The sequence below is a fragment of the Harpia harpyja genome, chromosome 16, assembly GCF_026419915.1.
Source record: "Harpia harpyja isolate bHarHar1 chromosome 16, bHarHar1 primary haplotype, whole genome shotgun sequence".
NCBI classification, from domain to species: Eukaryota; Metazoa; Chordata; class Aves; order Accipitriformes; family Accipitridae; genus Harpia; species Harpia harpyja.
Genome location: NC_068955.1, coordinates 19,393,805 through 19,415,689, shown reverse-complemented (window position 1 = coordinate 19,415,689; position 21,885 = coordinate 19,393,805). Strand labels below are relative to the sequence as shown.

The following is a 21,885-nucleotide window of genomic DNA, read 5'->3' as shown; positions in this document are numbered from 1 at the left end:
GATACAATGTTAATAATGCTAGTCATGTCTCATAAAACCTGTCTGTGTATATGGTTGGGATGAGGATTAAGGGGTTTTTTTATTAGGATCTGGGCAGCACACTGTAAGAAAAAAATCTAGGCAACTCTACTGCAAGGCTCTGGGGAACTCGGATCCATCACAAAGATGAGCTCAGAACGCTCAGTACAGCTGCTGCCTTGGGTACCACATTTTACTAGCTGGACGGTGCAAGGGCACAAAATGCATTGACCTCGTGTCAGGCTATAGAAAGGTTTGGGTTGGAAGGGACCTTAAAGATCATCTAGTGCCAAAGACCATCTAGTTGCAAATATATATTTATACTCATCAGGGAGGTTTCTTCAGCCTCACTGGTTCATGTCATATTTGCTGTATTGCAAAAATGTGCTTTGGAAGTCAGATGTGCAAATTGCACAGAGAGCATTGAGAAATAAGGGGGAAGGTAAAGGACTGGTCAGGAAGTCGAATCCAGCTGAGGTTTAAAGGATTACGATATGACAGAAACAGATAATGCTGACAGTATCGTTCGCTGTCTTGGTTTGGTTGTGTCAGTGTGGGTGGAAGGGCTTTGGAGAGATGCTGCAAGGTAAAATTTTTTCTGTTAAGTGCCTAATAGGCAAAGTGTCTAGAAAAAGCTGACAGTACAGTCCCATAAACAACATGCAAACACACCCATAACTTTGCTCCTTCATCATATTAAACTCTGTACAAGAAACATTTCCCCCAAAAAGTGTAGTTTAAACTTCTCCTGTTTACTTAACTCTAATCTCTACTGATTTTTCACAAATAATTTTATAACAGGGTATGTAGTGTAAAGGTGATTAGACAACCAAAGCCTGTGTTTGGAATAGAAAGCTAAGCATGTCACTGTGTTACTACAAGCAAATTGTTTGATCAATTAGTTGCCTTTTGTTAATCCATTGCAACCTGGTAGGTGGATGCAACTGTATGGTATTGCTGGTGGTAATTCTAAGGTTGTTTTGCTTTACCTCATTCTTCCTTCTCTTTCTTTGCCTTCTAGCATGCACTTAATTCAAATGGATTCTGTTCAGCGATGGATGGAAGATTTGAAGTTGATGACAGACTGTGAATGTATGTGTATTCTCCAGTCCAAGCCAATCAGCATTGAGAAGGATGAACAAAATGAACTTATCCTTTCCTCACAATATAGCACATGTGATAACTTGCAGCTGCTATTAAAAAGAGCTTGGATCATAAGCACAGAGTTGACCAGGATTGCTCAAAAGCTAGAGAAGAATAGATGGCAGAGAGTCCACAGCATGACAGTAAGAGTCAACTGTCATGTACGTTCAATGATAAATGAATACAATACATTCACCAGGAATTCTTCAGAAGAAATGCACCAGGTAGGATGCCTTACCTGATGTCACATTTGTCTTGTTTAATTTTTTTATTGTAGTAATTAAAACTTACTTTAAACAGTCTGTAAGAAATCCTGACATACCGATACCTGTCCCTCGTTTAAGGTTTTCTAATCCTATTTCAGTGATAGAAACATTCTTGGCTAATTTTGGATCCTATTTTATCATAGGCTTGATTCTGAATGTTAATAATGTTGACAAATTACACTGAAAAAAGTTTTGGTTTTGAGGACTACTGGACTAAAGTAACTAGACGTCCCATTGTGAGTTCCTTTGCATTTATGATGTAGAAAATACTACTTTTTTCTTAACTTCAGTTTTACAGAGTCAAAAAATAGAATCATAGAATCATTTAGGCTGGAAAACACCTTTAAGATCATTGAGCCCAACTGTTAACCTAGTACTGCCAAGTCCACCACTAAACTATGTCCTGAAGTGCTACATCTTACATGTCTCTTAAATACCTCCAGGAATGGTGACTCAACCACTTCCCTGGGCAGCCTGTTCCAATGCTTGACAATCCTTTTGGTGAAGAATTTTTTCCTAATATCCAATCTAAACCTCCCCTGGTGCAACTTGAGGCCATTTCCTCTTGTCCTATCGCTTGTCGTTTGGGAGAAGAGACCAACACCCACCTTGCTACAACCTCCTTTCAGGTAGTTGTAGAGAGTGATAAGGTCTCCCCTCAGCCTCCTTTTCTCCAGGCTAAACAGCCCCAGATCCCTCAGCCGCTCCTCATAAGACTTGTGCTCCAGGCCCCTCACCAACTTGGTTACCCTTCTCTGGACATGCTCCAGCAACTCAATGTCTTTCCTGTAGTGAGGGGCCCAAAACTGAACACAGTATTTGAGGTGCGGCCTCGTCAGTGCTGAGTACAGGGGGACGATCACTTCCCTAGTCCTGCTGGCCACACTATTTCTGATACAAGCCAGGATGCTATTGGCCTTCTTGGCTACCTGGGCACACTGCTGGCTTATATTCAGCTGGCTGTTGGCCAACACCCCCAGGTCTTTCTCTGCTGGGCAGCTTTTCAGCCACTCTTCCCCAAGCCTGTAGTGTTGCATGGGGTTGCTGTGGCCCAAGTGCAGGACCCGGCACTTGGCCTTGTTGAACCTCATACAATTAGCCTAGGTCCATCAATCCAGCCTGTCCAGATCCCTTCCTACCCTCAAGCAGATCAACACTTCTGCCTGTTTAAAACTCCCGTTTCGTGTCTACTTGTTTTATTCAGAAGAGTAGAAAAAGTGTGTCCATATGAAATACTATGTTTCTGGAGGATTTTCACCTAAGTATCATAAACAAGCATTATTTATTTTTAGAAAGCAATTGTGTATATGGACATTGCTTTAAAACCACTTTCTCCTCTTTCTGCAGTTTGAGAAACTTTTAATAGACAAGTGCTCAGAATTTACAGCATTCACAGAAAGGTAATTTAAATTTTCTAGCTGAAATATTAATTTTGCTGTTTTATTATGTTGTAGAATTTCTAATGAGAAGCACAAATCCACTAACACCCTCAAATGTTTGAACTAGGCCCCTGGAGCTCTGAAAGGCTTTCTAAATGTTAGCCTCTGGTGGGTGAAGTGAGTTGCTTTTATCTAAACTGCATCCTAATGAAAGATGGGATCTGTTGTTGCACAGAGCCTAGCATAGACACAAAGCTGCACACAAGTGGATTTTGTTGGCTTTTAGACATCAAGGAAGAAAGTCTGGCTCTAGTGATATCAGTGACAACATTCTCTTCAAGTTCAGTGGAGCCAAGATTTCAGCTGGTGTGAAAACTTAAGTTGCAAGACTGTCATACTACATGGTCCTGTATGCACATATCCATGTATTAGTAAATCAAACTGAAATAAATTCCCATTCCTTTAAATTGCGGTTGTAGGTTTACTCAGCTCTGTGCACTCCAGGATGCTGAGACTGGAAAATAAGTATCTTTTTATAATTCTTCTCATGATATTTCCTCTGCCTAACATAAGTTACCCTGTTTCCTCCAGCACAGTTCAATCAGTCTTTTTTGATTTACTTTAAACACTGTGCAAGTCATTCTGCTCGGGGGATCATCAGGGAAAAAGAGACCATCTAATTATCAGGAAAGAACATTTCTTGAGGACTATTGCTTTTTGCCAAACCCACGCAGCTCAGACTTTACTTTTATAGTCTACTATGAGACACACTGATTTAATGAGAGCTCTGATCTCATAGTGCCTGTCCCAAATCAGCCCTCTCCCTGCTTGTCTGTTTAACAAAAAGTTGTTATAGGTGGGTGACAGAAAGGTAAAGCTGAAAAGGGGACCTACTGTGTAGGTGGAGACACCGATCAACCAAATGATATCTTCCATTACAGTGGCCTGCCTGGGTAGAATATGTTTTGACAATTCAAATGAATACATTTCTGTGAGGAAGTATTAGTTATTTCATTTGAATTGTATAAAGTTTTCTATCTTTATCTCCTTTCTTCAGTTACAGCTAAATGTCACTGGTTACAGGATAGTTTTACTAACTCTCTAAAGCTGCTGTATGTAATCTTTCTGCGTAGAAGGCCAAATTTTACTCTTGACTATGCTGTTTAAAATTAAATGAACTCTACTCATCTGGACATACATCCATTTTGGGTCCTTATCCTGCTATCATTAAGAAATGAAAATTATTGAAAGCACTTCTTTGGTCATGAAAGATGGATGGATATACACAGCTGCAGTTGAAATGCAAGCATCCTAGGGTGACTGTAACTATTAGCGTAAGTGGAAAAATAGCAGAGTTACACTGGTATAAAGACACAGCATCTGCAGCAAAAATTGGCCTGCAGTCTGTGAAGTACATTGTGATGCCCAAATTATTCATTAATGTCCACTGTTGTCCCTTGGTATACTTACTATGTGTAGACAAAGCTTTCATTAAAGTCTGGTACGATGCTAATGGCACAAAGACAGTGTCCTTCTGAACAGCTGAATTCTGATTATATCCCTGCAGACCTCATCTGTGACAATCAGCTTGATAAAACAATAGTTGTCTGTTGCATCTTTTTTCCTTCACTCCTTTCCTTTCTCTTCCTTTTCAGGTGCATACAAACTGAAGATGAACAGATACTGAAGTCCATGAAATCTTCTATTAGTGAAACGCTCACTAATGTTGCTCAGTATTTTGGCCAGTTGATAGAGCTGGTTTTAACACATGAGGCACAGGTTAGTTTATAGTTTAAAAAACAGTCTTTCAAAATTGTTGAATCTTGAGGGGGAGCATCCATTAAGAGAAGGATTAGAATTACAGCTCTCAATTTTCGGCAAATTTATGATCAGTAATTCAAATAACTTGCGAAGAGATTTAGGTGTTTGTATTCTCAAATTCTCCAATAACCTCAGATCCCAAACAAAATGATTTTATGGTTCACTATGTTACTTTTCCTGATGTCTCCTTCATTGCAGGACATCTAATTTCTGGACAATGTCTTGTTAATAAAACCTTTGGACGCATTTTCTCTTCCTTTCATACAATACTTTTCTTTAGAAACCTTGAAAAAAGTCTCTCCTGCTCTCAGTCATTCTCACTAAAAGCTAAACTTTTTAGAAGATGTACATATAGCAAGTATATTACTACAGAACACATTTTAACCAGTGCATGTCTTAGACTCTAGGAAGTAGTGGTAAAATACAGTGTGTGTACAGGTTATATATGTTTGTGTGTAACTTTCTAGAAACACTGCTGTGTCATTGCAGGCATGATGTATAGTTTCCAGAGGTGATTAAATGTAGATAAATACACTGAGTAATTAGGCTGAGACTACAAATGCATTAATTTTTTTCCATTAGACCATTCTTGAAATAGCAACAACTTGCAAGTCTAACCAATCTATCTTGACTTAGACTGGTTTCTTTCTTGAGATCTCATTAGAAATCCCTTTGCACCCCCTAATCTTCCTCATATAAAAAACCCCAAATGTAATTATGCTCAATTAATTTGTCCATATTTTAGAGGTGATGTTATGCTAAAATTTTGTGTTGTCCCTGGAGAAAAAGAAATGAGAGACTTAGTGAAGAGGAAATAGTTAAATGGTACTTACTACAGTGCTAAAACAAAATTAATGCATGGTATTGGACAAATTCTAACATACCTTGATGCATTCAGATAAAAAAAGTTGTGGCTCTTTCAGAAACATCCCTTATAGTTTTAAAAGATTATTACTAGGAGGTAAGAATCTCCAGAATACATTTGCAGAATTATAGTCAAACCAACAAGGTACCTGCTAACGTTCTTTGGTTAGGATTTATAACTACATGAAATGCCACATATGAGTTGAAGTGTGCTAATAATTTTGAATATTGAAAATTCAGTGAGTAAGTTGTGGTTGTTTTGATGCTCATTCTTTTTTAATCTGAAGAGCAGCTCTTATTGCTAATATTCCTATCTTGGGGCACTTTGGCACCTACTGATACACCTGAAATCCTAATTCCTTTTTCTTTTAAGGGAGCAGAATTAATTACTCTGCATCATCTCGTGTGTATTTGTGTGGCTGAAGACTTGGATTAGAGGTCATTATTAAAAATACTTTTAAGAACAGTTTTCTGAGCCATTCGGTCAGGCTGCATGCCCACTTCTGCCATACAACCGCATTGTCTGAGGGTAGTTTGCTGCTCTGGTACAGACCAAGTGTCTGTGTGAAGGGCCAGAACTCTCAGTTTAAATTGTGTAATCAAGTACTTTCTTTTCTAATCAGCATATCAGGATTTTATTCAGGATAGCTGCATATCAAAATGTGAACTGGTAAGTTATGTCTTTTATGGAACATTTTTCTAATGCTAAAGGTGGGAGAACACAGCCTCTTAAAGGGAAGATAATTGAATTTTGTATAAATAACAGTGTAAAATGTAGGATAATTCCTTGCACTTCTTTCAAAGTTTGGATTAAATATAAAAATGCTTACCTCCTTCCTCCTAGCAAATATAATTAGTTCTTCCTCTAATGATTTTAGGTACTTTCAGAAAGAGTAAAATTAAATAAAATTCATATTTTTCACAGCTGTGTTTCTCTGTGAAGCTGCAATAGCACACATGCAAAAGCAAGATAATTATTTGCAAAGATAAAAATATTTAACCTATTTCATACATTGGATAAATAAACTATATTTCTCTACAAGAATTCCCTGTATTGGACAATGACATTTTCTGCATGGACTGGGAAGAGTGATGAACCCAGAGCCTTAGAAATTAGTGTTAGAAAGGGTATAGCAATATTCCTTATAAATAAGGTAGGAAATCTTCTATCACCTTGTGATACAGCTTCTTACACTAAGACAATTAGTTGCCTTCTGAAAATTTTAGTTCAATCCCAGGCTAAACCCAATAATAACTTACTAAGCAGCTGAAGAGTTCTTTATTAAATGTACTCACACACATACGTGTTCTCTTACTCTATTCATATTTATTTTAAAATATCACTGTTCCTGGTTACATCTATTCAAATGCAATGATAAATGTGTTACAGTGTTATCAGTCTGACTCCTGCCCATGGTTTTTTCCTTTCTCTGGGTGAGAAGCAAGATGATATGGATTAAATGAACTAGTCTTTCTACTCTATCTTATCTTTAAATATAACACTAACATTTTTCATTGGAAGTAAATTATGTTTATTATCTTATGTCACACAGAATCTGCTGAGACAAATAGAATTGTCGGATAGTATGTACATCACTGAGTCAGCGATTAGTAGTTTATTCAGCCTTACCCAGGAAGGTTCTCATCTGTGCCGTATCATAGCTAAGGTAAGGGGATATACAGATTTAATCCCAAGTAAACTAGTAATACAAGTGAGTTTATTTTTACTTAACACAGTAGTGGTTGTGAGTTTTGAAATGTACAGTACAAGATGAAATTCTGTATTTCAGGAGACAATCTAGGTTAAAGAACAACAAAATTTACTCTGAGAAACTATTTTTTTTTTCTTCTTTTGCTGCTTTTGCAAGCCTTACTCTGCAGAGTTTATTACCACAATTATCTGATTATATTTAAAAGAAAAAAAAAAAAGGCTGCAACACCCCAAATCTTCAATTTAATAAAGCTCAGTGCCTGTGCAAGCAACTGCAGTAGGATGGTAAGCTCCAACAGGCTTCTGGGCATTGACTCAGCTACAGTTGTCTTTGTGCCACCTGAGGTATTACCACTCCCTTCATCTTGGGCATCTTTTTATTACCTCTCCTGACAGTACTTTTTAAGTACCAGACACACATATGGAGAGAAACTTTACAATTAGCCATGCATATGGCTGAGTATGCAGAGAAACAGCAAGACCTCTTCAGCTATGTGTACGGAGGAGGTTAGAGATATTATTAAAGATGTAATTTTAGAAATACTTTGCATCTGATTTCCTTTTACAGAGGAATGTACAGAGAGTTACTTCTGGCAGCGTGTGTTCATATTTACTGAGTAGTTAATGCTAACTTTTGGTATAAATGAATTGTTCTGCCAAGATCAATGATACTGGCAATCCCTGCAGAGTTTGCAGCTTTGAGGACACTTGGATCTTGAAAAACTGAGAAAGGCAGGGCATTGTGTGAGTCGAGGATAGGATAATCACAACCACAGCATATATAGAAAGAAGAAAATCTCCTTTCTCAAGCTTTTGCTTGTGGAGTGGTGTGCCAATCCCTTGTCCTGCTCAGAGATGAGGTTAAACAGCAGCATTTAATTCATTTTACTTTTGATCTGCCTTTAGATGGATGTTTGCACCATTCATTAAAGTTACTGCTCTGTTCTGAAGGCTGCAAATGAGGTAGACTCAGAAATATGTAGTGGATCCTGGCAACAGCCCGAGAGGTTTAATTTTTTCTAAATTGGTATTTGAGCTCCACTCAGTGGTATCCAAAAACAAATGTTAAAATGTTGAGTATTGAGGAAGTGTAGAACTAACAAATTGAGGAAAATCAGTCTTGTGCTTTTTATCATTGTGTGAATCCCGTAACAGTTTAATTTAGCAGAAGTGAAGTCTGACCTTCCACAAATCACTAAATTAATTTGTTGCTAAAACCTGGATGTGTTACAGGTTTACAAGGGAGGAAGTGCATCCCTTTATGCAAAGAACCCTAAGTGGCAATTGGTTGCCAAATTACAGTGCTGATTGCACCACCTGTCCTATGTGTCAGTTTCCCCTGTGCACTGTGAAATACATTTGTCCTGGCTCACCATTATCTTTCACCCTCTGTATTCTCAGTTACCTGCATCAGTGAGCAAGGTGGCAGAGGAATTGTAACAGACCAGAATTTTGAATTCAGTCACTTGACTAGTTAGCTATGACAGTGAAAGTGCAGGGTGATTTAACAAACAAACAAACAAAAAATTCTGGAACTGTGCCCACTCATTGAGAGGGTGAGAATGGATTCAAGTTTTGCAAAGATCTTAAAACCTCCCACAGATACAGAAATTCCCTTGAGAGTTGTCATATTATCTTCTGTAAAAACTAGCTGGAGAAGTGGAATATTTATTTACAGTGAAAGCAAAACGCAACAAATTTGTTCATGTAACCTTGAAGTCTTACTCTCCACGATGACGTGTGATCTTGTGGAACTTTGTTGTTCACTTTTTTCCTGTCCCAAGCTATAAATTACAACTCTAAAGCAATCAAAATCTTGGACATGCAAACAAAGAACCATGATAATATTGTAAAGCTAGAATATTACAGGAACTGGTTTCCCACTTTACATCTTGGTAAGGGTTTTGGTCTTCTCTCTCTCTCCCTCTCCTCCCCTGCCAGTATTTTACCAAAATTTAAAAAGGCTTTGAAAAACCAACCCCTTATGCTGAAGTGTCACCTCTAATTTTATTCCACCTGGAGGCATTCTTTGACTTTTTTTTTTTTTAGCATGTAACTTTAATCTGCTGCGAAAGAGTCATGTTGCTGACTTACTCTGACAGCCAGCTAGTTATTCTCACTAGCTGTCAGAAGTGTAAAGACTAAGATCTCTAACACAAATGAGTAGTAGCAAGGGCAAGATAAGAAATGAAGGTAGAAAGCCTAAATAATAATAATAATAATCCTTGAATTCTGAGTTAATAGAAGAACCAACGTTGAGCTGTGAGTTTTGAAACATAATAGGTAGTATTCATCTGCAAGCAACTACGCTGATGGCAGCGTAATTGAAACTCCACCAGTTTAGATAATTTGAAAACCAAAAAGAGAAAGTGAGGAAACGAAGAGTCAAGTAGAGCACTTGTTGTAACTACCAGGGAAAAGTTTTAGTCAGGTTTCTGTCTGCAGATCAGTTTCCTACCTTTGGAACCAAATGCTGCTAAAATACTTCTCTATCAAGTCTTATGACACATACTTAAGCATCAAAAAACGTAACTAACTTGCTGTATCATTGTCTGCAGGGATGTGTTCACAAAAGTCTTTTTTATTACATTATATCAGATTTTGATCCTGGGATCTTTCATATTAAAAATTATAATTTAGTCTTGGTTGTTAAAACTTTACCTTCGTGTTCTGAGAGCATAAGGAGATGCTAAAACCCAGAAATTATAAATTTTGAGTGGACTAGAGCAACTGTCAAAAACTAGCATTACTTGAAGTAGACTGGTTCTAAACTGATTTGGCTTCATAACAACCAGAAGAATCAGTAAAAATCAGTTCCAGAGTTACAATAAATAAATGCTGGGACATAGAATGATAAAGGAAAAAAGTCTTTGTAAATAAATCCATTTCACGATGATAGAGTCTAATACCAACTGCATTGAATGGGATGCCATAATAACAGTCTCCTAAAAGAGAGAGAAGCAAAAATGAAGATAATGAAGATAGCCATACCTTCTTATCACACCCTTCTTTGGGGAATGCTTGACTATTTGAGTTCCATATGGATGTGCAGCAGATCACTTGCTCTGAGAAGCTCCTAATGCATCTTGGCCTTACCTTCTTTGAATGTCAGTTCCTTTTCTAGCAAGTATTTATTATAAAGATTTCTTTGGAGATCATTTTTCAAGCTAATTATAAATGTTGTCCTTCATCGTGAGGAAAGGCTTGATGAGAATTCACTGCACTTTGAGTCATTTCAGGCTGAAACTGGAAAATATTACACCTTACAGTTGGATGCCTTTTCTCTCCCCTCTGTGTTCACTCAACTCACTATGCATAGTGGGGCTTTCTATAGTCGTGACCCCCTTCACATACTTTTTGTGATTGTATTTCAGGTGATTTTATCTACTGCTAGCCATTCTGAACAGCATCTCAGGGACATCTCAATGAAATTGAATTCCTGTTAATCTAATATAGGAGAGAAGTAGGTCATCAAGCAGTAAAGCAAGTTCTCCTCTCTCAGATACTGCTTCACAGAATATGTGAAGCCTGTCCCAGAAGAAACTTGAACTACAGCAAGAGCAGCATTTCATGTGTTATTTGGTCAAAACCTGGAAATGCCAAAAAGTCTGCAAAGGATAAATAAAAGCATGCTTAGACATATCGGGAGCTTTTGGAAAGATGCAAGTTAATCTCCAAAGCAAGCAAAGCTCAGTGCTGTTATGTTTCTTTGTCTGAATGGTACTGTTTACACATTTGACCAATCTATTTGTATCCCTGTCAGATGGAATAGTTTTGTCATCATTGCAAACGATGCAGGGGACAAATCTTGGAAAAGGTGAATATGTCCTGAGGAACGCTGAGATCCCAGTGAGGGGAGAGCTTTTGACAAACCATAGAATCAGGCTCAGTATTTCCTACCTATTCCATATTTCACTTACAGCTCTCTAGGTTCATTACTCATGATCAATATTTTACAGCTTGGTAATGGCACACAGGGCACAAAATAAACAGTTTAGATCTCCTATGCAGTGATAAATCACTTCCTGTCCCTCAGAGGCAAAAGCAGGGCACCCATTTGTCATATAGAAAGCTTGAAGCAAATGTGCCAACATCACTTGAGCTTTACTAGTGTTGTCCACAAACTTCTGCTTATGACTAAAGCAGAGAATCAGATCATCCCCAATTCCACTGAACTGTGGGGACTTTCAAACTGATAATAAAATAAATAAATAAACCCAGTTACCTTAGGTCTGGGGACAATACTGTAGTAGCTTTTTTCTATATTTTTCATAGATAATTTAATTACCGCTTGGGTGAAATATCAATATCCTTTGTGAAAGGAAAAATATGACAAACTTTTTTGTTGGTGTACTGCCTCTTTTTTACTTTAAAGGCTCAGAAATGTCTTTCTGCAGTAGGCTATATATAGCAGTACTAGATATAAAATAACTCATAGAGATACATGTGCACTTCTTACAATTCCAGAAATAAATTTTACTGTTAGCAAACCTCAGTAAGCCTACTGCTTTCACTGATCTTACAGAAATTACATATATGTGTGCAAAGACATAATATAAAACTTCTGTCTTGAAAATATGTTGAGGTGCTAATTTTGTCTAATTCTAATTTTCTTATAAATTGGTATATATTTTTGTTAGACTGAATAGATGGCTTTGCCTGCTCTATTATTGTCTACTCTATTCCAGCAGAACTGGTACAAAAATGTAGAATTCTGAAAATGAGTGAAGTCTGAATTGTAGTCCAGAGGTTTTATGTCATTACAACCTGTTGAGCTTTCAAATAACACAAATGGTTGAGGAGAAAAAGATTATTTCTGTGAATCTGAAAAATATTTTTATACCGAACCTACTGAAGCAGGCTTAAAAAGGAGGTTGTATATTCCACTTGGTCCATGATTCCAACTATTTTTAATTTACTACTGTAACCTGAATACTTCAGTCTGAGATCTTTCATCTGTTATTAATATTTTAAATGCTTTCCTCTTCATTGTATGTCTGCTTTTACATAGTATAAGGCATCTGTTGTCTACCTGATGGCATAACATTTTGGAATGAAGGACAAGCCAAAAAAACCCCACCACATGAAATGCATATATTGCCTCTGTTTATTTATATCTTCCCATTTATTATGTGAACTTTGCTAACACACATGTTTACAAGTTGTGTTAGAAATGATTAAGGATAGCTACTGTAAGGTTGTATATATACTGAAGTCTTTGTCATTATTGCCACATTTAAAGAAAAAAGTTGTAGGAATGCAAGTTTTATGTATTAGAGGATGAAGATATGGATTGTAACTATATAGAACTTGACACCTATTTCCACCTTATTTTCAGTAGCTCTTCGGTTATATGATCTTCTCTTTCATATTTTAGCATTAAGTAAATATTGTATGGAGCTCAGAAATGTAGAGGAATGGGAAATATATACTAACAAAAATCTGTTTTAAACAAATAGCTTATGGTTTAACTATGACTTATACGTCACTCCAATTGCTGCCTATTGATAATTCTTTGTAATTTTCGCATGAACGTCAAGTTTAATTTAAATTGTGCTTGTAATTGGTAAAAGTCAATTGCTTAAGCACACCTCCCATGAGGCTATATTACTTTTTCATCACTTAATATATAAGCGTTAATCAACTTGAGTTCTCTGTGTGAGCTTAACACCCTCTTTGTTGGTGTTGTGATGATAGCTAATTTGGATAAATTACTAAAGGAATCTGCCCCCATCCCAATCTCAGTTAAATACCAGAGAAACATTCAGTGCTGGTTTTTGCTTTTCCCCTGCAGGAAGGAGGTGTAGTTGCTCTCTTTAAGATCTGTCGCCAGGATTGTTTCAGGTGTCTTTATCCCCAGACGCTGAGAACATTGGCATCCATTTGCTGCGTAGAGGAAGGGATGCACCAGCTGGAAAAGGTAGGTACTTCAGCATTCTTTACTGACTGTGTCATAAAACAGAGAAGTCTTGTCTTTAATCTCTTCTAGGAACTGGTAACTTGGTAGTGTTTGATACTGTGCTCCATATTATGCTCACCTTTCCTGTGCTGAACGCATCTTTGGTCTTTACAAAATTAGTCCCAGCAATAACATTATCCTATTCAGTTGCTTGCACAAATAAGCTTTCTAAGTGGGGATAATTTTCATAAAATAGGTAAACATGTTAGTGAATACGTCAAAAACTAGGGAAATTATAATTTCTGGACTCTGAAGTGTTTGTTTAGAAACTCCTATGTTTTAAATAACCCTTAAAAGACAGAAAGCTTTATACCTCTTTAAATCCTTTCCTGATGCTCAGGTAGGGCACCTGCTTGTGGTACTGCAGTAACTTGTGAGAGTTGTAAAATTGTACAGAAAGATATACAGATATGCTACAGATATAGTAGCTAGGCAATAGAGAAATGTATGCTAATCAGCAGCAGGTCTCATAAAAGCCAGTTTTAACTGGGACAGCAAACATCAAAACATTATCCAGGTAAAATTATATCAACTGCTTAGGCTCCGTTCCTTTCTCATTCTTACTACATACTGCTGTGTTTTGGAAAATGAACACTTCTGGTCACTAAATCATGATCTCATCCTTTGTATTTCATAAAACAGTCATCTTCTACAGCTGAATAATGGCCTCTTCAAGTTAATGATAAATGATTTCACTGCCACTTTATATTGACGTATCTTGTAATTTACTGCCCAGAATTTAAGCAAACCGTGACAGAACATCTGCAGCAAAAAGCAAGTCTCTGAGCTTACAGTAAATGAAGATGACTTAAATTTTTTTTGACATAATGCTGGTTCAGATTGACACCAGAATCAGTCTAAAAGGATCTTTCATTATGTCCACTATAATAGTGGAATTAATAGAGTTAGAAATGGAAAAGATTGATTCAACTCACCTGGTCTAATTCCTGGCAGTGTCAGCACGCATTTAATGTGGCCCATATTAAAGCTGACAAAACAGGAGTCCTAGAAAAAGTGATAACTCTCAAACTCGTATGTCTTTGATCTACTTTAATGTTGGTCACAAGTAAAACTGTTCAGGGTAAACTTTGTCACAATCAGGATTGGAGTAGGGTTTAAAGGATTTTTAACTGAACTCTCTGCTTTCAGTAGATCATTTTTCACCTGGGCCTTCAATTCTTAAATCACATCTTGCCGAAACCTAAGTCTGCAACATGAGGGGCTGGACGTTAATCCTACTGACCTGACTGAACAGACAGGTTTATGACAGGAGTATTTGGTTATCACCTTGTCCACTTCTTTGCCTAAAATTGTGTTGCTGAGGATCTGTATGTTATGTGGATCCAGTACATGCCTGGTTTCTAGTGGGGGAGAATGAGATATTTCATATATCAAGAGAAACAAAGACATTTTCTCTGCAAGGAGGTTAATGATCCTCCAAGTGCTAATGGAGTTTAAACAACACAGGCCAGTACAATGCTATGTCATCTGTAAATAATCTATCAGCTGGTGACAGCCCAGGTTTACCAGTTTATAGAGCTGAGGAAGGATAGTAAATGAGAAAGTTTTACTACTCTCTGTACTCTCTTTTCACCCTTCTTGTGCACCTATTTAGAAGCAATAAGGTATTTTGACCATAGGGAATCAATAGAAAGTGCATGGATCAGATGACCAGTATTTCAATGTGAACAGCACTCCAGTTCTTCATATTGTCTTGTTTAAATAAGAATGATTTTTTTTCTTTCAAAATTTGAAGTAATCTTGCAAAGAATGAAAAAGAGGGTTAACAATATTAGCTTTCCTGTCATTACAGAAATTACCATAGGACTTCTTATCTGGCAGAAAAGGGTAGCTTCTATTATGCAATTAAGTACCTGGGTGGTGGTGAAGCATTTAATTTGCTCTAATGTGAATATCATTATGCCACCTAGTGCATTAAAACATCAGTGCAATTTGAACTTGATTTTTAATGACAGAAACCTCATTCAAAAAGATAAAGCTTGGCCTCCAAACAATTCAGATCAGGTAATTCAAGATTTAAAAAAAAAAAAAAAAACAACCAACCAAACACCCCCCCCCCCCCCCCCCAAAAAAAAACCCAAACCACCCCCCCCCTGTTTTTCAATTAGATTTCACAACCATTAAAGCGTTTAAAAGACCACTTAAAAGAAAGTCTGGGAGATGAACTAGGAGGGTGGTATACTTTCTGCAGTAATTGTGGTGCTTAATTAACAAAGACATTAGGAATACTGTTTATTTATCCAGTGCTCCTTGATCTTGCCAACTCAGTAGCAACACAAGAAGGTAACAAGAACATCTGTGTTAATGTAGATGGTTATTTAGAAAGCAAGCAATGAAGTCAGTAGTTCACAGGAGGCAATCCAAGTGGAGAGTATTTTAACATTTTTTCATGGGTTTTAAGATATCTGAATATTAGGCTTTCTTTATAATTAGTTCAAACTTAATGTGAATGATGTTATACTGGGTTTAAAGCGTTTGTCTTGAGTGAGTTTTTGGATTGCAATGTAGAAATACTGTCCTCCTTTACTAGTGAAGGAAAGTAACAGTTGAGTGCTCATTTCTAAAGATGTAGAAAATTACCTATTTTAAGCAAAAGTATTTTCCTCAAGTTTTTAAAAAATAATTCTTGTTCTTCCCAGTCATGCATCTTTAAATATATATCTGCACTACTCTCTTACCACCACACTTGAAAAAACCATTATTACTTTTTCATTATCTTGATAAACAAGCTGATCTTTGCTATAATTACAATGAACAAGTAGTTGTTGCAGTGACTAGCTTTTACTCTTTTAGGTGAATCTATTTGGTTGTATGTACAATAATGCAAAATCGGTTGGTTAAAACAACTTTTTTTAGAATAGTTATTATTTCACTTGCAAGTACTTTACTGACTTTTGAAAAACTACTGTTACTTTGTTGTACATTGAACTACAGAGGTCCAGGAACTCAACAGTAACAAATTAGTCAGGCACTTAAAGTAGAAAGATAGTGAAGAAATAGTCTCATTTTGTGACTGAGGACTGTGTGTAAATAAATGTTGTTCTATGTAACCTGTGCTCCACAAGTGGAAATCTGGTCCTTCAAGCTGCTTATGGATGTCCGGTTGTTTGGTACACTTTAACTTCATAATCCACTGTGACACAGCAGGTTTGAGATCGTTCTTGGGTCTCAGCTGCCTGACCAGTCCCACTTCAGAGAGGAGTGGAGAGACCCTGGAAAAGCAATCAGAATTTTCCTCCTTTGCATTATTCCTGTAGCTGCCTGTCCCTGTACCCAAGAGAGGTTTGTCATCTGTGTCTTGTGGCATTTGAGCATGCAAACTTTTTAGGAGGAAGCTCACTGCATCAGAAAGGATGGCTATTCTTGGTTTAGGCATTCCAGATTTTATGCAGAGACAATATATAATACAGGTAATAGATAATACAGAAAATAGCTAAAATCAGAAGAACTGGAAAGGAGTTTGGGGGAGGTGAGCATGACTGGAAACTGAAGAACATGCAGACCTGTTTGTGTATCCAGCCCTGAGGCTTAGGACAGAAATACAATGATGTAGTGGGAGATTGGTTCTCAACATAGGCATTTGTTGAGGATTTGAGAGGGAAGAATATCTGAACCTCCATCAGTGTGCTTTGAAAACTTAATTTACCTCAAGTGTTCCCAGTGTAGGAAGGACTGTTGAAGGCCCAGAGCTAAATAGATTAATGTGTGCATTTCATGAAACTTAAGGTTACAAAAACAAACAAACAAAAGTGATCCTGATTGTCTGATAATGTACGTCCTGCAAATTACCTTAGGAATAACTGTACTTCAAATACCATTTTCATTGTCAAGATACACGTAAAATCTAACAGATATTGTCTTCAACGTGAAGCAACCTTGCCTGGAAAAGGGGTTTATGTTTGAATACAGTCGTACATCTTTAGCACGTTGTTTGCCTGAAGCAGTTCTTCAGCCCTTTCACTTCCTGAGGCTGCATTAAGTCCTTCTTTTGCAGAGCTCTCTGAAAAAAGTGTCTCCTATACATATGCTAGCATGCAGCCTCATTGAAGTCTAAAGACTGTGGCGGTTTCTCTGCTTCAAGTCTGTTCATACAACGCTTGTTCTTGACTGGTGCTAGAAGGCATGTCTTTCCAATTTTGCCCTATGCTAAAGCTCGGTTGCGTGATTTTCACGGAGGCAAACTTCCCACTGCAATAAAAGAACTGCAGAGTTAGTGCAGAAATAAATAGCAAACAGATAGTGCAAGGTACTGCAATTTTTACTGTGCATGTGAAACATTATTACATTAAAAAGCTGCAACTCAGCTGGGACCTAGATCAAGGCTCAACTGCCACAAAATCATAATGATTTATACAAATAGTCATTCAAGGAGCTGTATATTTGTTACTATATATTAACACTGTGCAGTGTACGTTTACTGACACTATTTAAACTACTCCAGAAAGCAAGACACCTGGAATCAACTCATTAAGAGAAGATATTCCAGAAAAACTGGTGACAACAGTTGTTACTTTCATAAAACCTTCTTTTTAACAAATGACACAGCTTTTATCACTGTGCTTTAAGCAAAATTGCCTAGGTATACATTATAAACTGCTCTGAATCCTTCATTTAAAGCATATTATATCAAATTACTTACCTCCAGAAAAAGAATCTGAAGGGGGAAGCAAGTACAAAGTGTACAATTTTTGTGGTTGGGAAACTGTATGAACTTCATGAAGACTTCTTAAACGTAAGTGACCTAAAATGTATTGTTCACTGTGAACCCAGTCTGAATTTTAAGAACAACCACGATCTTATACACAGTAATAATTTCTGCATGATGGGGATGTAGTCTGTTGATATATATGAAAAACAAGCCTTTGGTGGGAATTAAGTAAAAAGTTTATTACAGCACTTTGTCGTGGTTTAAGCCCAGCCAGCAACTAAACACCACGCAGCCGCTCACTCACTCCCCCCCCACCCAGTGGGATGGGGGAGAAAATCGGGAAAAGAAGCAAAACCCGTGGGTTGAGATAAGAACGGTTTAATAGAACAGAAAAGAAGAAACTAATAATGATAATGATAACACTAATAAAATGACAACAGCAATAATGAAAGGATTGGAATGTACAAATGATGCGCAGTGCAGTTGCTCACCACCCGCCGACCGACACCCAGCCAGTCCCCGAGCGGCGAATCCCTGCCCCCCACTTCCCCGTTCCTATACTAGATGGGACGTCCCATGGTATGGAATACCCCGTTGGCCAGTTTGGGTCAGGTGCCCTGGCTGTGTCCTGTGCCAACTTCTTGTGCCCCTCCAGCTTTCTCACTGGCTGGGCATGAGAAGCTGAAAAATCCTTGACATTAGTCTAAACACTACTGAGCAACAACTGAAAACATCAGTGTTATCAACATTCTTCGCTCTGAACTCAAAACATAGCACTGTACCAGCTACTAGGAAGACAGTTAACTCTATCCCAGCTGAAACCAGGACATACTTACAACTACCATTTACTTATAGCTTTTAGGTGAATCTGAGCTGATTACTTCATTCAGCTCTAACCACTTTGAACTTTCAGTTTCAAACATTAACTTCAGTCAAAACCAGGGAGTAACTTTGTTTCAGATGAAGTGTATGTGTTGCCTTAAATCTGGGCTGCTAAAACTACTAAGGTTCATGTAGCTGTAGAGTGAGACAGAAGTGAGAGTTATGGAGAGGGCTTTGATTATGAGAGCTTGGATGACCTGGTATGAGGGTATATTCACCACTTCTAAAATCTGAACACAAAAATTAGCTGGTGGCCCATGGATTTCATTGTCACAGCATGTGAATGCTCCACAATCATGAATGTTTTTATTTTCATAGTACCTGGTATATGATGGAAATAACTTTGTTGCCACACAAGAGATTACAAATTTGCCTGATCTGGATGAACTATATAGCTGTCTTCATATTTGGACATTCCAAATGCAAAATACCAGGGGAAGCAAAACATTAGTAATGGTCTTCTAGAAAAGGTGTGTGAGATTGCCAGTGATTAGGAAGGAGACACCCATAGGTTGCCTCATTTAAAGCATGTCTGCAGGTTGTTTGCTTCTTTTAAGAAGTGCAAGAGTAGTGTGCAGATTTCTGATGAGCAGTGAAATGTTGATTTTTATTACGGCAGGTAGTGGCTTATTCACGGGACTTCCAGCAATGAGAAAATCCAGGAAGTGCAGAGGTCTGCCTCAGCCTGTTAGCCTCTCGTATCCTCAGAGAAGAGCTTTGTGTTAAAATTTCTTTTTGTCTGGTAAATATATGAAAAATTCTTATGGCCTATTTCAGTGGGTTTGCACCCAGTTAGTTTAAGAACAAGGGATTAGATGGGCCTATAAAATGACAAAAATTACATAGCTATTTTATTCTGAAATGAGTTGAATTCAAGAGCTTAAAAGATTAAGCTTTTTTTTTTTTTTAAAGAAAAATATTTTCACCCCCCCCCCATAGTTTTCAAAAATCAGTTTTAATTCATGGAAACCCAAATTTCATATTATGCTGTCTCCTGAGTGAGATAGGGCAAGACTGGGTATTAACAGCAAAATACAGGACTTTTAGAAGTCATTAGAAGGTGATAAATTGATAAGGGGCCCTTGTCTTGTCTCTTTCCCACAAAAACAGGTAACATGCAAAGTTATAATCCTTTCTGAGTTTTTCCATGGGTCGTGTTGACAAACACATTCTCAACACTGTTTTATGAAGGGGAATATGATTCTTGTTTGTTCCCCAAAGTAGTGTTTGTTTACAGGAAAAACATGTGAAGCTTCATGGTTGGGAAGAGACTGGAGACTTTCTTTCTGCATGCTTAAAACCACAGAACACTGGCTTGTGTGCTCAGTCATGTGAGATGATTGAGATGGAAAGAGTTCAAGTGATGTGTTCCTTTTACAACTCTTTGGCTGGAGAGTCAATTGTTCTTCTGGTTTGCATAATGCTCTTTTTTCCATCTGAAAACATTGTTTTGGTTCATCTTCTATGGCCATTTGTAGCCAGGCTTTGAAATCATGCTTGTAAAGTTACAAACAGTAAGCAGGAATGGATAAAGAGATTTCTCTTCTGAATTTTGAGAGAGGAGGAGAAGCTTTTAAAGGCTAATTCAGGCAACTTTTGACATACAGTGCAGAGCACACTGAAACTTGGTGTCATTGATAGCTGGAGCTGGGAACTGTGTCACACTGTTGTCACTGGGTAACCGTGTAGGTCACAGGAGAACGAAGAGCTACAATGAAACAAATATAAGCCAACCGTAAGGAATAGTGTGGGGAACAACATTTTCAAGAGCTGCTTTTCACATGGCCTTTTTGATAACCAGGCAAATCTATTTCAGTAGCTGAGTTTGTGGTACAATTAGATAATGTAAAGTTCTAGGCTTGCAGCTCTTTAATTTACTGGACACTTCGTCTCAGTAATGCTGTTTAATTAATTGGCAGTGAAAAATGTGCTGGGTTTGGCAAATTACATTTCTGTCAAAGCCCCTGCAAGATTCATTAAATCATATCTGAGAGTGCAGGAACTGCCCTTCCTCAACTGCTGGCTTCGTATATATTAGGTGGTGTTTCAAGTTTTACCTCCTGATTACACAGCTATGTATACATAATTAGTAAATGCAGCTTCTTTCACCACACTCTCAGGCAGGTGTAGCAAGACTTCATAGGTCGTTGCAGAATCTGACCATCTTCAGATACGACACACTGCAGTCCTAGGGCAAAATGCTTTGGAAGTCATGGAAGGGACACGTTTCTGAACACTGAAAACCAGTGTGAAAACACGTTTAAAAAAAAAAAGAAAACAACAACAAAACAACCCCCCTCTGAAAAAAAACCACCACCAACAAAAAGCCCCCGAGCCAACTGGCAGCTAATCTCTGCAGTATCATTTGGTCTGTTGAAAACCTCCTGCCAGTTACACAGCAGATTAAAATTTGTTTGCTTTAAGGTAGTACCCACTTTATCATGCAAAGAGAAAAGCAAGTGTTTTTTTGATGGACTTATTCAAGAGACATGGAATTGAATAAAGACAGACATGCTAGTGCAGGATTATGGGACATTGCCAGATCTCTGTAGGAAAAAAGTACACACAAAATGCTTTGGCTGAGGTTGCTGCCATTATTCCAATTCTGTTAAAATGACTAATGAAATTATAGTGGTTGTGGTGTTGTAGCCCTGATGGTCTAAGGAGATATGTATCAGTTGCTCTAATAAAAGATATTACCTCTCCTTACAAACCTTGCTTCACTTTAATCATATTATAGATTTTAGAAGAGGGAGAAAGGAGCCAGCAAGCATAGCACTAAAGATAAACATTTTGATAATACTGGCGAAGTAGGACAATGTGAGACTTAGCTAAGGAGTTGGTGAATAGCTGCCTTTGGAGGACACAGATTCTGTTGTTTATCAGTAGATCCTCATTTAGATATGAGGCCTGGCCCAGACTCTGCAAACATATACACATGCACTTAGCCTTAAGCATGTGAGTAATTTCATAGAACCGCTATGCTACGCGTTAAAAATGTCAACAGAGATGCACATCTGTTGGTCTGTTTGTGATTGAGGTTTCAGACTACAATAAATTTCAGAGTAATTATTCACGTGGTGATCGCTGAACACATAGTGCTGTGGAACAAAGCAAAACTTTCAGAGCAAATAGGTACCAGACTCTTTGATAAACCTTGTCTGTCTTTCCAA

At 37.6% G+C, this 21,885-nt stretch overlaps 1 protein-coding gene across 6 annotated transcripts in view; it reads left to right on the top strand.

Moving 5' to 3' along the window:
* INSC (INSC spindle orientation adaptor protein) overlaps positions 1-21,885 on the top strand; it is a 149,631-nt gene that overhangs the window by 77,624 nt on the left and 50,122 nt on the right. For all 6 annotated transcript variants that reach the window (XM_052811693.1, XM_052811692.1, XM_052811690.1 and 3 more), the window contains exons 3-7: positions 1,040-1,385; positions 2,775-2,827; positions 4,462-4,585; positions 7,045-7,158; positions 12,997-13,122. In XM_052811693.1, coding sequence (XP_052667653.1) covers positions 1,040-1,385; positions 2,775-2,827; positions 4,462-4,585; positions 7,045-7,158; positions 12,997-13,122 — 763 coding nt within the window. The remainder of the gene's footprint in view (positions 1-1,039; positions 1,386-2,774; positions 2,828-4,461; positions 4,586-7,044; positions 7,159-12,996; positions 13,123-21,885) is intronic.